The following is a 17,077-nucleotide window of genomic DNA, read 5'->3' as shown; positions in this document are numbered from 1 at the left end:
TCAAGAGTTACTCATAGAAAGTTGAAAGTCTAAAAGACAATGATGGCATAGAGGAAATCTGGGATAGGCAAGAAAGACAGAATTGTCCCATGAGACATCTTGGAAATCGGAAGAGATTGCAAAACTGGTAGTAGGTGGGGAGGGGGGGGGGGAGGAGAAGGATAGGTGATGGTGAGAAATATGATGATTTAGAATGTCAATGAGAATCAAAGTGGTATCAAATTAGGAACCAGGGCAGCAGTGGATGCTTGACCAGTGGTATGAGCTGGGGTAAGCACAGCATGACCGTGAGTTCATTTTTTTTACCAAGGTTGAAGGCTCATAGAAGAAGTGCCCACTATCTCAGCATAGCCTGTACACTAAACCCTAAAACTCCAGTACCACACTTTGATGTTCAATTTCAATTTCAGATTGATTTTACTCTCCAGTGTGGCCATCTGCACTAATGAAAGTTGATCTGTTTTGTCTACAGCATGCATCCTAAACATCCAGGGAGACAACGATCCCATCACCGATGGTCATCCTCAGCTCATATCCTTGTGTGATATTCTGGAAATTATCCTGCGGAAAGGAATCCGACGTAAGTAACTGCAGTGCCTGGCGTGCTTCTTTCTTTTGGAGATCTGCTGTAACGTATGTTACCATAAACGCAAATAGGATAAAATGTCATAGAGTCATACAGCGTAGAAAACTGGTGCTTCAGCCCAACTTGCCATCCTAACCAACACTGAACACGGTAATCTATGGTGGCCTCACCAACGTCTTGTATAACTGCAACATCACCTCCCAACTTCTATACTTAATACTCTGACTGATGAAGACAATGTGCCGAAAGCCTTTTTGACCACCCTCCCAAAGGTGGAGAGCTTACTAACTGGTTGCTCTATGGCCTCGTTTTGTGAGTCAAACACCTAAGAGCAGAGGACGTTGCAGGAGGTATGTGTGTATTGCTCAGCCCATCATGGGTATTGACCTCCTCAGTACAGAAGGAATCTATAAGAAGCATTGAAACTGAAATGAATTTTGCTGTTGTGAAATGATGGAATTGTCTTGTTGCAGAGCCTGTCCTGGGGCTGTGGAGAAGAGACTACTGGCACTGGATAGAACAACTTCCACAACAGGATACCTGTCCCAGGTAATATACTTCCACCAATTTCAACAGAATTTGCTTTGGAGGAAGGGACTAGTTGCTTCATCATGTCTATCAGCTCTTTGAAAGACCTGTCCAAGTGGACCCATTCAACTCCTTCCTCGTGCCCTGTGGCTTGTTCAATTCCCGTTTGAACATTGCTACTGGATTTGCTGCTGCCACTGCACCCGGATGTGGCAAACTTGCTTATTGGACTCTGTCTAAATAGCATTGAATTTTAAGAGGGAATGCGACTGACAGGGAGTGATTGAAATAAATAATTTATCACCAAAAACAGTTGATCTGGTCATCGTTATATCACAGTGATCAAGTTTACAATCAAGTTTACTTGCTGTGAAAGATACTTATAAAGTTCCTTCCTCTAGCTTGGACTCTATTTATTTGATATATTGGATAGGTAAAGGCACGCCTTAATTCTTGAAAGAAGTAACCATTGTCCATGCATAACTGGAATTATGTAAAACTGTTAACAATTAGAATCCAGTACACAGAGTAGCTTAATGTGCAGCTGCACTGAAACCTATTTGTGTTGTACTGAAGTGAATGGGCAAAGTATGTGAGCTGCCAGGAGATGTGGAGCACAGTTCAATTACAAATATTGAGGGGCAGAACTGGACTTGTTATGCAGTTAAACTGAAAGACGGTGGACTACCTGCATCTGTAATTTTGTAATTCCATGGATGTGGAAAATAAATAACCATCTTCCCTTAATGAAGTGCTTTGAAATGTATCTTTTAATATATATATTTTCTTTTCCTCATTGCTCTCAATAATGTGGTGACAAACCACTGCCTTGAACCACTGCTGTCCTTCTGGTGAAGTTTCCCCAACCACAAATAATGTGGGTGTGTTATAACTTTCAAAGTGGAGGTGACAGACCTGTGATATATGTCAAAGTGAAGATGGCATGTGACATGGAGAACATGCAGATGTTTGTAATCCTGTGTCCCTAACCCTTTAGCGCTGGTAACAATGGAAAATGGTGCCAGAATAATATTGTGGCCTGTCTTGTCCTGGGCGATGTCAAGCTCTTTCAGTATTGTTAGATCTACACTCAGCCAACCACGACATCATTTGGTGGCAAGATGCAAGTCATGTGCTCCCAGTATTGACCACAGGATTTTGATGATGCCGAATACCCTGAGGGGGGATATTCCATCAAGTATCAATGACTGACACTTATTGCAGATGTTTAGTTTTGAGATACAGCGCGGAAACAGGCCCTTCTGCCCACCAAGTCCACACCGACCAGCAATCCCCGCACATTAACACTATCCTACACACACTCGGGACAATTTACACTTACATCAAGCCAATTTACCTGCAAACCTGTACGTCTTTGTTGCCGCCTGAATGTGATAGGCAACACAATGGTGCAGCTTGCAGAGCCACTTCATCACAGTGCTAGAGACCCAGGTTCAATGCTGACCTTTGTTGTCTGTGTGGAGTTTGCATGTTCTCCCTGCGACCAAATGGGTTTCCTCTGGGTGTTCTGGTTTCCTCCTACATCCCAAGGGCGTGCATGTCACGTTAATTGGTTGCTGTAAATTACCCCTTGTGCAGGGAGGGGTAGAATCGGTGGGTGGGTGGTAAGGGGGAGGGAATTGATGACAAGAAGTATTTGATGACAATATGGGGACAATAAAGTTAGAATAGATTGGTGTGGGATTGGTGTAAATAGGCGGTTGATTGTCAGTGAGGGCTCAATGGGCCAAAGGGCCAGTTTCCATGCTATGTCTTTCTGATAACCTAGGTGCCATGTTTGAATGTTACCTGGGTTTTGTTGCATTGAGGAGTTGTGAATGAATTTGAATGTTGCACAATTCTCAGTAAACATCCTCACTTCTAACGTTTTGAAAATTGGAATATCTGACGAAACAACTGAAGATGGCTAAAACTCTGCCCTGAGCAATGTCCTGGGCTTGGATATTCGATCTCTTACAACTTCAGTTTTGAGCAAGTGAAATGTTCTCCAGTACTGTACATATACCAGGGTTTCTTGATGTGATCTAGGTGTACAGATAATCACTGTCGCCTCACCTCTTCTCGGCCAGTCTGAAGAAATTGCCTGACCCAAAATATTATCCATCCGTTCCCTCCATAGATGCTGCCTGACCTCCTGAGTCCCTCAAGCATTTTGTGTTTTCCTCAAGATGCCAGCATCTTGACCTTGGCTCTTTAGTTCATTTTTGGACCAGACCTGTGTTCTGCGACTAAACCTTCTTGGTGAAATCTACACTGGGTATTGGTGAATGACTGCCTCTTGAGAATACTGTTAACAACACCATTTTTAAATTTGCAAATGAACGTGATTGCAAATGATTCAGGCTCGTCTTGAGCACTCACGTGCTCGCCTCCACCAACATTGGGGATGGGCCCGATCTGGAAGTCCTCACAGACTAGCAGCTTAATTGTCCATCAGTTATCACGAGGTGTGGTAGTCATGCAGAGCTTCGATTTGATTTATTGCTTGTGGGGATTACACACTTTTGCTGCTTTACCATTTTTTCAGGCATGCCCTTCTGCGTTTCTTGGTGAACCAGGTCTGATTTTTCTGTGCTATAACAATGAAACATGTTGGTAACACCATATAATGAAAGACAGTTCTTCTGCTGATGATCCTCAGTGCCTCATGGCTGTCCATTTATGCACTGCCCGATCTACTGTGTCTAAAAGCCAAATGCTGGAAGCTTGTGAGCAGGTCAGACAGCATTTGTGGAAAGAGCAATTGTTAAATTATGATGTGTGATTCTTTCAGCAATGTATAGATGCTGGAGAGGTTTGTCTGGGACAGAATCCGTGTGTGTGTAATTTTGTCTGGCCACTTGATATGGAGTATTCTGCGCAGACAGGTCATGTGGAAGTGGTTAAGATGTCTGGCATGTCTGACAATAGACAATAGGTGCAGGAGTAGGCCATTCACCCCTTCGAGCCAGCACCGCCATTCAATGCGATCATGTCTGCTCTACATTGTTCATGTCTCGCAGGGGTAGAGTAAGGCGGGCATGCAATTTCATGCAATTCAGCCTCAGAACTACCATTGAGGACACAGTCAGCAAAGAGGAGGTCCCTTAAGGTGGATTCTCGTACTTTGGTTTTGGCTGAAAGCCTCTTTAGATTGAAAAGAGCACCATCGGTCTTGTAGCTGTTGATTCCATCTTCTTTATCAGGGTAGGCATTGGGCAGCATAGCAGAGAATATCATACAAAGCATACAAAGAAAATCATAAACTAAACTTGCCATCACAATAACAATGATCCTGAAGTAATGTGTTTCCACATATGGTTTTTTTTTGTGCTGGATTGTTCCTCAGCTACGTTTAACAGTTAATTTGTTATTAATGGTGTTTATAGTTCAACAAAGAAGCCTTCACATTCTGGGTTGAATTTTGTTTCTGTTAACCATGTAAATAATATGACGTACGTCAGCAGGGAGGCAGAGTAGGAGTGTCATTTGTGAAAACCTGGAATATTGCAATTCAAACAGCATCATTTGGTTCCTTGACTTTAACCCACACGGTCTGAAATACGTGCGTATTTGTGAATAAATGGCTCTGATTTATTGATTATAGACACAAAATGCTGCAGTAACTCAATGGATCAAGCAGCATCTCTGGTGAAAAGGAATAGGTGACATTTCAGTTTGGAACTCTTTTTCAGACATTAACATTTATTGACTGTTCTTTTCCTCTTTCCCCAGATTGACTCAGCTCTCCATGGCCTTGGAGAATACTCTTGCTTGCAAAAAGACACTGACAGCACAAGGCCGGGGCCGATATTATATCCGCCAGGCAATGAATCGTAAGATCATGGCTGCTACAATACACCATCTACTCCACACTCCAAGACTGCTAGAGGTATCTACACCGGTTTCTTCAATGCCCTAGCTATGCCAAACAGAAACACCACCTTTCCCAATATTCAGGCATCACTCAATCATCACCTATCATGTAATTTTTCCTTGGATATTACTTTTTCTACACTTATTCCTTCCTCCTTCATTGGTCCCCTCATTCCACTCATCATCCATGCATTCATTATTGAGGCTTGAAATCGGCGACATAACTATAATAAACCATTTCAAAATTGTATCTGAAGTAACCTTTGCAATCTGGGTGGTTTGCCTAGCGGAAAGCCTATGCTTCTGTTTGCAAACAGATTGTGATGACATGAGGTCAATCTTTGGTTTAGGGTAGGGATGGGGGAATAGTGTGGTGTTGGTCTGACGCCATATGAATGTAAGCCCAGTTTTCCTTTTGCCATGTGGCATTCCGGACTGAATGGTGAGGCTGATCAAGTTTCAGACCAGAGTAACCGATGAGAGGGGCACAGGGCTGTGGATATTGCAATCAAATACAGTCGTGGGAGTATTAATAATCTGGTTTTGACAGACATATTTCACAGAACAATCTCAAAGGCTTTCGAGGTCTGAAACACATTAATAAGCACTGACCAGAAAAGTACATTCAGAAATACTAGGACATTTGTCATTGATCCGTCTGATCCAAATCGTTCCTCTCCTTAACCTCTCCCATTCCTTTTTGTTGCAGTGGTATGACTGTGAGAGCTCTGTCCTGGCCAATGAGTGTTTTGCAGGTAAGAGCTCTGGTCGTCTAGTATTCTTCTGATTTAGGATTTCCTCCAACCAATAGCCTGATCTGGTTGGGGCTGTTATCTTGGACGGGGCAAAAACTCCCTGGAGTTTACCAAGGATTTCAACAGAATAGCAAAAAATTACCACTAACGGAGTTTAGAAGAGTTGTTGCCTCGCAGCTCCTAGTTCAATCCCAACTTTGAATGCTGTTTGTGTGGAGTTACCCATTCTCCCTGTGAACTCATGGGTTTCGATTGAGTGCTCCAATTGGTTGGTTAATTGGCCACTGTAAATTACCTCAAGTGTGTAGGAGAGTGGTAGAATCTGGTAGAGAGTTGATGGGAATGTGCAGAAAATAAAATGTGATTAGTCTACAATGAGTGTAAATGGCATTTACTGCTTGATACAGACTTAGCCAAAGTGCCATTTTCTGTGCTATGTCTCTATCAAATCGTGTTATACACTTGAAAAAAGGGTTGAAATGTGATGGGGATTTGTGAAGTAGACTTTATGGAATGGGTTGTGCAGCTTGTAAAGTGGAGAGTTTATGGCTGAAGGATTTCAGAAATGGATTAAGGCTTTAGTAGGTTGAAAGGTTAATGAGAGAATATCGGCTTTATCGGTTGGGTGGGAAGGTTTATGAGGCGTGGGAGATTTTTTAAAGTGAAGTGCTTATAGGTCACCCCCTTTTGCCCTTCAGAGGGGTACGCGACAGGGCTGCCCCCTCTCGCCGCTCCTCTTTGCGTTAGCCATAGAGCCGCTGGCAATCGGCATAAGAGGGCATGCGCTTATAAAACCAATAATACTGGGTGGGGTGGAACATAAGATTTCGCTTTATGCGGATGATATTGCCATCTTTGTATCTGACCCTAAACATTCTGTCCCTTACCTATTCCAGCTTATTAATTCCTTTGGCGAGGTCTCAGGTTACACTATAAACTGGCAGAAGAGTGAACTTATATCGTTAACAGCAGAATTAGACCCTGTATTCTTAGCCAACATGCAGTTTAAAACAAATCCGGACAGTATAAAATATCTGGGCATTAAAATATCTAAAAACCCCAAGACCCTTTTTTAAATTAACTTTACCGAAAGGTTGAACAAGCTAAAGGAGAACATAGAGAAATGGAGAACGTTGCCTATTTCCTTGATTGGCCGCGTGAACGCAGTAAAGATGATCTCCCTGCCGAGATTTCTGTATTTATTTCAGAATGTCCCTATTTTTATCCCCAAATCCTACTTTAAGTTAATCGATTCTATCATTATGCCATTTATTTGGGGATATAAAGCACACAGGATCTCAAAAGCTTATCTTCAAAAAACGAGGGAACAGGGGGGACTGGGGTTACCGTGCTTTTTATATTACTATTGGGCGGCCAATGTTAGTCATGGTATGACCTGCCCCCTTGGCTGGCGATTGAAAAAAGCTTAACCCCAAAAACTTCTCTCCCTGCTCTCCTTTTTTCATTACCCAGATCTCTCACCTCTCTTAGAGAGGATCACTTCACTCTGTCCAATGCTCAGAGAATATGGCACCAAATTAGAAAAGCTTGTGAGCTTCCGAATACGTCAATGCACGCCCCAATCTGGCATAACCACGCTTTCCCCCCATCATTTACAGACACAGCGTTCAGAGAATGGAGCTGTAAAGGGATAGTTACAATAAAAGATCTTTACATAAATAGACACTTTGCATCATTTGATCAGCTACAATCCAAGTTCTCATTGCCCAAAACTCAATTCTTCAGGTACTTACAGCTGAGAAATTATGTTCGACAAAACAATTTGCTTTTTGAGTCCCTGCCCGAAGACGACTCATTGTCCAAAATTTTGCAGGGTCCCCCGGAAGCAAAGAACCTAATCTCATCTTTTGTAGGTATCTTTTCAAACAAACTAGATAAATCTACTTTAAAAATAAAACAAACCTGGGAAGAAGACCTTAACATTGAAATTGATGACGATGTCTGGAAGGTAGTACTGAAAAGTATAAAATCCTGTTCTATTAATTCTAGGCTACAACTGATTCAATTCGTTATACACAGATTACACTACTCTAAGGTTAAGCTGCATAAAATCTTTCCTGATCTCTCACCTTTGTGTAATAGATGCAAGACCGCTGAGGGTACACTCGCTCACCACTTTTGGACTTGTCCAAAACTTCACAACTTTTGGTGTCTTTTATTTCAATGGTACTCTACTGTTTTAAACGTCACTTTAACTCCGGACCCTGAAACTGCTCTATTCGGGTATTCCACAACGCTTGAGAAGCTAGACCATAATGCTTGCACAATCTTGGTTTATGGTATGGTAATTGCCAACAGATGTATTTTGAAACTATGGAAATCAGACTCTGCTCCTCAGTTTGAGACTTGGTTAAGAGAATTAATGGGCATCTTACGCGTAGAGAGGTTGAGATATGAATTGTCTGGCAACCCTCAAAAGTTCTTCAACATATGGAACCCAGTGCTGCAGCATATTAAGGACAAGTAAAACTATCCCCTCAATGCCACATGCTTTTGTACCTTCTTTGAATCCAGCAGTGAAAATACTGAAATATTTGACTTGTGAAAATTACCTTGCCTCATGTTTTTGTGCTTTTGTCTTTTTTGTCACATTGTAGTTATGTATTTTTTTTAATTTATTTATTTGTTTGTTTTTGTTTGTTTGTTTTCATGATTATGTAGGGAAGGGGAGGGATTTACTGTTGTTATATGCACTGTAATTAATTAAATTAATTTTTTTTTAAATAAACATGAAAAAAAAAGTGAAGTGCTTATGAGGAGGGAGGTCGGGCAGTTGAAGGAGAGGTGAAGGAGCGTTCAGAGGAGATGCTTTGAAGCTTCAAAGTGTTAAGGATGTTCTCATTTTCCTTCAGTAAATAAATGTCTGAGTATTTTAAGCAAAAAATTATTCATCCTCCGGAATGCTAATTAGCACCTTATTCGAAGATGAAAAAGGATTTGTATTTTGGTGGAATTGCAAATGATTCTTACTTCCCAGAAACCGTTCTAACTGGGGTCCAATGTATGACCCTCAACTTGTGATTCATATCTACCTGCAGAATAGGTCTGCCCAGCCTGTAGGTTCCACTTCTGTCCTTTCTAGCTAGTATGGTAATGGACGACGTGGCAGCAGTTCCTGGGATACTCAGGACAGTCCCAACTCCTTCGAAGGAATGGCCACGATGTTATCCGTCGGTACTGCAGGGAAACTGAAAGGAGTGCTGTAGCTGCAATCATGAGGTAGAGGTTTACCCAACAATCATCCCCACCATTGTCCATATCTGCACTCCGAATCCCTGCCATCACCCCAGGACTCAGAGACCACAGAGCCTGAATCCTGACTGAACTTTCATTGCATGTACTGTACAAGTATGTATAGATCTTTCACTGTATAACACCAAGGTACAGTGTGGCGGGGGATGTGATTGAAAAATGATGGGGTACAATACTTGTGGGTCTGTCATTGTGCAAAGTTAGGGTACAGTATTCATGGTATCAGTCTGTCACTGTAGAACACCTAGTACAGTATTGGTGGGGACTGTTCTGTCATTGTAAGGATAGTACTGGTGTGCATGGGTCTGTCACTGTCCAACAGTGGGGTACAGTACTAGTGGAGATGGGATTATTGTGTAACACGGGGGTACAGCATTGGTGGGGATGGATCATTCACTGTATAACACTGGTACAGTACTGGTAGTAATGGGTGTGTCACAGTATTACACTGGGCTACAGTACTGATGGGGACGGGTCTGTCACAGTATTATACTGGGGTCCAGTACTGGTAGGATCCTGTTTAGACTTCTGTCATCCCTGCCAATTAGAAATCTTCATGATCAGAGCTGAACATCTGATCAGTGCTCAATGGTCATCCCTATTCCAATGAATGTAATCACCCTGCCTGAAAGCCATTGATAGGGAAGATAAGGATTGTTCAGGGCAGGTGCATGAACAATTTATGCAAGTATCTCCAGGTTTGGTGCAGTGATCTCTCATTATTCAGCCCGATCCCTGTAGCTCTTAGTTCACTTTTGTCTTTTTCTTTGGTACAGAGCCTTTCCTCTCACTGCTGCTGGTCTTGTCACAGATGAAATTCACCCTTGACCTTGAGGTTAGTCTTGATAAATTGGATAATCACAATAAATGTTTTTATTGATGGTCAGTCTGGATTGCTAATCCAAAATTTCAAGATCATCCTCCATCCTGTGGCCCAGGCTGATCACCGGTTTGTGCCTTGCGTCTGTATCTTAATGTTTCCAGGAGATGTAGACCGATTAAGTGAAAGAGTAACGTGGGGGGAAATGTGACGTCATCCATTTTGAAAGGAAAAATATAATTTTTTCTTTTTGAAGCCCAGGTGAATCTCCTCTGCACCCATTGCATCTAAAATTAGACCATGTAGATTAAAGGCATCTGAACACACTGAGGGATGGTGGAAATGAGTACTCACAATATTTAAGTAGTGTCCAGTTGAGCATTTTAATCGTCATGACATAGAAGGTGACAGACTAAATGCTGGTAAATGGGATTTGTGTAGATGAGAATTTGATTGAGAACTGACAATCAAGGTGGCCAAAGGGCCTGATTCTCACCATATAACTATGATGAGCGATGCTTGACTCCAAATATATATGGCCCTAATGAGACTGCATCTAAAATATTGAGTACAGTTCGGGTCGCCATATCTCTGGAACGATTTAGTGGTGATAGAGATGTGCAACAAAGGTTCATTAGAGGGATGGGGGGCATGGAACTATGGGGAGAGATTAAACCGAGGGCCGATATTCCCTTCTATTTAGGTAGCTGAGTGGTGCTCTCATTGAAGCATATAAAATACTGATGCAACCTGACTGGTAGGTGCATAGATGATGTTTTCCCTGACTTGGTGTTTAAGACTGGAGTGTGGGATGAACCTCTCAAAATATGGGGTCAACCATTCAAGAATGAGATGAACAATTGATTTACCATGAAGCACAGTGATGCAGCTAGCAGAGCTGTGCCTCACAGCTCCAGGCACTTGACGAAACAAAGCATCGAAGGATATGGCCTTAATGCAGTCAAATAGGATTAGTGTAGTTGGGCAAAAGATGGCATGGATGTGGTGGACCGAAGGACCCGTTTCTGTGCTGCACAACTCTGAACTGTTAACTTTATTTCTCTGATAATTTCCAGTATTTTTTGTTTAAATTTAAATATAAAATAAATGTATTTGATTCCAGGGAAAGGGTCTCCACCTCAACGAATGTTCAGTATGCACTCGTTTAAATTTCCATACCATGATATCCTTTTAATTGCACCTTGTGTTAATTGGTTCCAACTAAAAACTGGATGGAGATTGACGAACTAATTCTATGTCTAGGTGTGTTATTCTGAATTAATGTGATATTTCTATTTGCTTTTTTTTTTAGAACAGCAGTTTTCTGGATGAGAGCTGGCTCCTTCCAGTAAGTATAGGTATTTCTGACTCAAATGTATAATTACAGGGAATGGCAGCAACCTTGCCCATCTGTTGCTCAAGATTAACAATGAAGTGGAATGTAATACGTAGAAATTGGTCATTTCTCCACCTTGTCTTTACCAGCTTTTACATTCCACATTTTTTTTTCTTGCAAAGATATCAGAGCATCTTTCTGTTCCTTCTTCGTATTTATTAGTTTTTCTTTCAAAGTTTATTTGTTATTTAGCTTAGCAACCTGTTGCAGTAATGACTTTTGTATTCAACAAAGGTCAACAAGTTTCTACTAGTGCAAACATCAAACTGCTGGAGGAACTCAGTGAGTTGGGCAGCATCTGTGAAGGGGAATGGACAGATTTACATTTTGGGTTGGGATCCCTCAGTCTGAAGGTCTGTCCATTTCCTTCAATGGATGCTGCCTGGCCTGCTGAGTTCTTCCAGCAGTTCGATTTTGCTCGATTGCTCAACAGTGCAGCACATGAACAGGCCAATCTGCTCGCAATGTCTGTGCTGAACATGATGCCAAATTCAATTAATCTCTGCCTGTGCATGTTCCAATTCCCTTCATTCCCTGAATAACAACATGCCTAGCCAAAAGGGTCTTAAATGCCACTATTGTATCTACCTTCACGACCAACCCTGGCAAAGTATTCCAGGCTCCCACCACTCTCTGTATATATATTTTTTAAACTTGCCCAATGCATCTCCTTTAAACTCTGTGCCTCTCACCTTAAAGCATTGCTGCCTACTTTGACATTTTCACCAGGGGGGGGGGGGGAGGCAAGAGAGCGTAGACAGTCAGACCCTATCTATGCCTTTCATAATTGGATTTACTTCTATCAATTCTCTACTCAGCCTCTGATGCTCCAGAGAAAATAATCCGAGTTTGTCAAACCTCAAAGCGAGTACCCTCTGATCTAGGCAGTGGATGTAATGAGCCCGTAAAGAGTGATCGGAACTGCACGCAATACTCAAAATGTGGCCAAACCAAAGTCTTACCGTGCTGCTATATGACTCCATGATTCTTATACTCAATGCCTTGACTGATGAAGGCAAGCACTCTATACATCTCTTTACCACCCAATCTATCTGTGTTGACACTTCAAAGAAGCTATGGACTTGGACCCCAAGATTCCTCTCTCCATCAATGCTGTTAAAGATCTTTTGCCATTAACCATAGGCTTTCCTCTAACATTCGACTTTCCATAGATGGTCTATATCTAACTGTACTCTGACAGTGTTTTTTTGCTGACTGTAACTCCACCAATTTGGGAGTGTCAGTAGTGATACTTGCTGGCATGGAGGGTACCAGAGCCAAACCACATTTGGTGTTTATCCAAACTCATCTTGAAAATCAACATTGCTTGTGCTGGAAACCTGAAATAAAAACCAAAAAAATGCAGGAAATACTCTGCAGATCAGACAGCATCTGTGAAGGCAGACACATTTAGGTCAATAAACTTTCAGCCTGACCTACGAAACATTTGCACATTTTAAAGTCATTTGGTTTCCAACAGCAATAACCGAATAATGATCTTGGGCCTCTTGCGACATTGGCCAAAGATGTTGAGACCAACTGTGGTGTCTCCAATACAGATAAGTTAATGTATTCAGCAGGAATTAAAGCCAGGAGCTTCTTGTTTGTATATCTGTAGGCACCCTGCCGTTACATCTAAAACATATTCAATTCTATCTTTGTCCATTAAACTCCGGAATTCCCGAGGGTGAAGGGTAATTTGTTTCTTGCTGAACTATGTGCTTCTGTTAACTTTACAATAGCCCATGTAAGAGACTATTATATAAAGTTAACTGGTAACAAAAGGTTTGAATAAGTGTATTGGTTCTACTTTACTCTCCTATTCCTGTACTTACAGGTCTACTACACATTAAACTTCAAATCTATTTAACCTTTAACCCAAAAACTTTGGGGAACAGAGAGGTGCATTGCATTGTGCACTCTGAGGAGTTAACTAACACACGTTTGTTCTTGCACAGGTGTGTGAGATGTATAACACGGTCCCTTGTCGGGAGCTGGGAATGGTACTCAGGTAAGAGGCAACTTTGCAAGAGGGGCCTCGCCAAGAAATTTGAATTGATTGACTTGTATATTGCAATGACCTCTTTCTGTGCTGTAACCATCGCTGGTTGATATGGTCTAATTCGGCCAAAGAGCCTGTTTCCGCTCTGTATCTCCAGAGTAACGTATTTAATCATGAGTTTTAATGCCTGGAGTAAGGCTTGTAAATAACAAAAAAATGCCCCTGACTTCAAGAATATCAGAATTTTCTGAGCTTAACTCTTTGATTACCCTTGTATGCTAATCCTTTCATTCTGTTATGGCGAGGTGCACCTGCTAACTCAGAGCACAATTGGTAGTTGTGAAATACATATTGTGTGAAAACTCTGTGCTAAATGTGCAAAAATTAAGGATGTTTAAAGTCTAAAGTGTAAAGATTCTAGACTTGCCTCTAAGAATAACGTGAATGAAAAAAACTATTTAGTGATCTGGTGGTTTAATGCTGAGACATTAGAAAAAAATTGTACCCACTGACAGCTGGCATTTACTTACAGGTACACTGATGGCCGTATTTTTGTAACGGAGGTTGTTGCAGGAAGTCAAGCTGAAGCAGATGAATGTGTCCAGGCAGGAGACATTATCGATGAAATTAATGGCATTGCTTTGAGAAATGCCAAAGGGGGAGAAGTACGTGCCGCTTGCTCATTGTCAAAGAATGGCATCTGACACACATAGCATGTGTTTGTCTTCATTGTTGTACTCCTAGTGCCATTGATCTGGGGGTAAATCTCAGGTCTGCAGTGACAGTTTGTTCCTTCAGTTTCTCCACCCACAGGATACCTTGCTTTGGTTCATTCATGAGATGTGGCAATCATCGGCAAGGCCGTTATTTATCATTGATCTTCAAATACCATCAAGGTAGCCCCACCTTCAACCACTGCAACCCTTGTCAACCAGATAACCAATGATACCCAGTATCACTGCTGCAAATTAACTTCCACCTAATGCTAATACTTTGAAAATTATTATCCAGTGTAGTAAGGAGTGATTAAATATACACATGTCACAACCTGTATGATCCAGTCAATAACTTTGTCTTAGTGCATCCAGCTCAAGAAGTTTCTTTGAAGAACATTAGCCAAGATTCTGACGACTACAGTGGCCCCATTGAGAGTATAGGCTCTGAGTGGAGATCTCATTCTGGTTAAGTTTCCTACCATGTTCAATATATTGTACCTCAGGAGAAAAATATTTCCTTTGGAGGGCTGCAGTATCAATTCAGTAGGATAGTACCGAGGCTTAGACAGTTACTTTCAGCCTGGGTTGCTAAGCTTAGCATTGATTCCAATGACTATTGAAATTGGAGGATGATATGATCAGGGTGTATAACATTAAAATAATTCCATGGAGTAGATACAATACATTGGATTGACACTTGAACTGTGATTCTCTCTCCGACAACTGAATCCTCTTTTTGTGGATGCTGGGTATTAATTGAAGTTTGAGTATTCTTAGATAGGGATTCAGTGATGATGCAGCATAGGTGAGTAACTCCTGTGGTGGTACATATCAACAAGATGGTGATGGAAACCGGAAGTGAACAGCTTATTCCAATTCCTAAGTTTCCATGCTATGGATGGATTTACTTGTGGAGAGTGTGGTTAAACACGAGAGTTTCAGTAATCTATCCAACATAAGAGACCCCAGGAGAAGGATAATGAGAGGAATTCCAGGGGAACTTGGGAGGGCAAAATAAAGGGATCTGGTTACTTGGTGATTAATTTACTAGAGTTGCAACCAGAAGTACAAAGAAACCCGAGTTTGAATTCTATCATGGGAGCTAGGTATTCAAATTAAATCAAACATATCGAATTAGAAAGTTAAGTTGGTCTCAGTAACGATGATCACAGAACACCCAGATTTCTGTTAAAAAGCCCATCATTCGTGAATTTCCTTTGAGGTAGTAAAGCTGCTGCCATAACCAGTCCAGTCTACCAGTGACCCCAGACCCACCAATCTCATTGATTCTTAGTTGTCTTTTCATTGCGTCCTACGAACATTCTTTTTAAAAATGTGTTATTTTTCTAACCATGCCCTTTCCATTTGTTACTGTAATTCAGGCTCAAACAGTTTTACAGAAACTTCGAGGGAAACCGTTAAGTTTCCGCATGATCCACTGGAAGTGGCGCGATGGGTCAGTCTACAGACCCATGCTGCCTCATCTCCAGCTGATGCAGAAAGAGATCCCTGACTTTCAGCTTCGATATGATAACAAATCAAACAAAGTGATGTCAGAAGACAGGCTGCAAGATGACAGGTGAGAATCGAACCGACTCAAAGCTCGTTCTCATACCTATGACGTTAGAGATACCAGCCCTTCAGCCCACCAAATCCACGCTGAACAGTACACTAATACTATCCTACACACTAGGGACAATTTTACCGAAGCTAATTAACCAATTGTGGCGCGTCGGAAAAGGCCCAAAATAAAGGCGAGGAGCCGGGTATTTCGGGAGGTTTGATTTTATTACAGTTGTCAGACCGGTCAAGTCTGCTGGAATGGCTTCGCGCCCAAAACCTCGTCCTTTATATCCGTAGCATAGGGCCGCCCCCCCTGGACCGGTCCATTCCCGTGCCGAGGGGTCGGTAGTGGTATGGCCCGACCCTTGGGAGCCACCACAGGACCTCCCCCGACCGGACCGTGTACGATATTCTCGAAAGTGGATCTGGTGTGGGGCTACAACCAGATCCCGGTCCACCCGGAGGATGTGCCCAAGACGGCAATCCTGTAAATCTTTGGAGTGTGGGAGGAAACCCATTTGGTCACAGGGAGAATGTACAAACTTTGTACAGACAGCACCCGTAGTCAGGATTGAACGCGGGTCTCTGGCGCTGTAAGGCAGCCACTACCACTGCGCCACTGATTCTCTTAACTCTTGAAGGCCATAGCTAGCAGTCCACAGTTTACAGACAGATTGGTTGGTTTCCCGTCCATCAATCTGCCTTGATCCAAATAAAACTCATTCCCTTCTCTTCGCCCAAATTCTGCCATTGTTTTGGAGAGGGTAAGTAAAATGCCAGGTAATTACCGCCTCTAATCCTCTTCAACTATCCCATCTCTTCTCCATTTTCAACTCCCATGACATGAGGAGCCTGTATCTCTCCTCTCAAAGACTGAGACCGTACCACCTTAGCTGCTTCCACACAAGCACATACTGTTCCATTGAATCGTATGGGCTAGCTTGGGTGATCAGGATTTGAAGTTGGGTGTAGTGGCATTCGGTGCTGAAAACACCAATCCACTTGTGAGATCAGCATTAATAGGCAACAAGCACCACCCTGTACTGGCCAGTTTGAATTTATTTTATTTTTCTCATGGATTAATGGGCCCCGAGGGAGAGGGTTTAAACATGGACGTGCTTGGTGTGGTTTAATGCTGAGGTTTTGTGGATGCACTACTGAGGATTTTCTTTCTGCTGCAGGTTGCTGTATTCGCTGCAGTACTTGGGCCAGGTGAACATTGGAATGGTAAACACAGTTAGCAGTGAGTTGTCTGTGCTCCCCACTGATAAACAATACTTGTGGTGCTACACCAGGGGGCTTGGAGTCAGCACATGGGGCAGTTTTTTGTTGCACAAATGTTGAGGGGCTAAACGTAACTTTTTTAGTGAACTAGATTTGTGGAACTTCTCCATGTATCGCAGCAGTTTTGTGACACCACAGCAGGATTTTTTTTTTTTAATCTGTGTTAAATGCGATCAAGTGCTTTGTACATCATCAGCACATCTCCCAACTTCGAATCTCAATGCACCCTATATGAATTGTGCACAGAATGGTGATCACTGGGCTTCCACAGATATGTC

At 42.2% G+C, this 17,077-nt stretch overlaps 1 protein-coding gene across 1 annotated transcript in view; it reads left to right on the top strand.

Annotated features, from left to right (window-relative positions):
- LOC144594930 (uncharacterized) overlaps positions 1-17,077 on the top strand; it is a 39,199-nt gene that overhangs the window by 13,537 nt on the left and 8,585 nt on the right. The window contains exons 2-11 of the mRNA XM_078401861.1: positions 473-580; positions 1,060-1,135; positions 4,850-5,006; positions 5,700-5,745; positions 9,795-9,853; positions 11,151-11,186; positions 13,193-13,245; positions 13,769-13,901; positions 15,335-15,531; positions 16,697-16,742. Coding sequence (XP_078257987.1) covers positions 473-580; positions 1,060-1,135; positions 4,850-5,006; positions 5,700-5,745; positions 9,795-9,853; positions 11,151-11,186; positions 13,193-13,245; positions 13,769-13,901; positions 15,335-15,531; positions 16,697-16,742 — 911 coding nt within the window. The remainder of the gene's footprint in view (positions 1-472; positions 581-1,059; positions 1,136-4,849; positions 5,007-5,699; positions 5,746-9,794; positions 9,854-11,150; positions 11,187-13,192; positions 13,246-13,768; positions 13,902-15,334; positions 15,532-16,696; positions 16,743-17,077) is intronic.

This window comes from Rhinoraja longicauda, chromosome 6, assembly GCF_053455715.1.
Source record: "Rhinoraja longicauda isolate Sanriku21f chromosome 6, sRhiLon1.1, whole genome shotgun sequence".
NCBI lineage: Eukaryota > Metazoa > Chordata > Chondrichthyes > Rajiformes > Arhynchobatidae > Rhinoraja > Rhinoraja longicauda.
The sequence above is the reverse complement of the archived record's forward strand: the minus strand, read 5'-3'. Positions and strand labels throughout refer to the sequence as shown.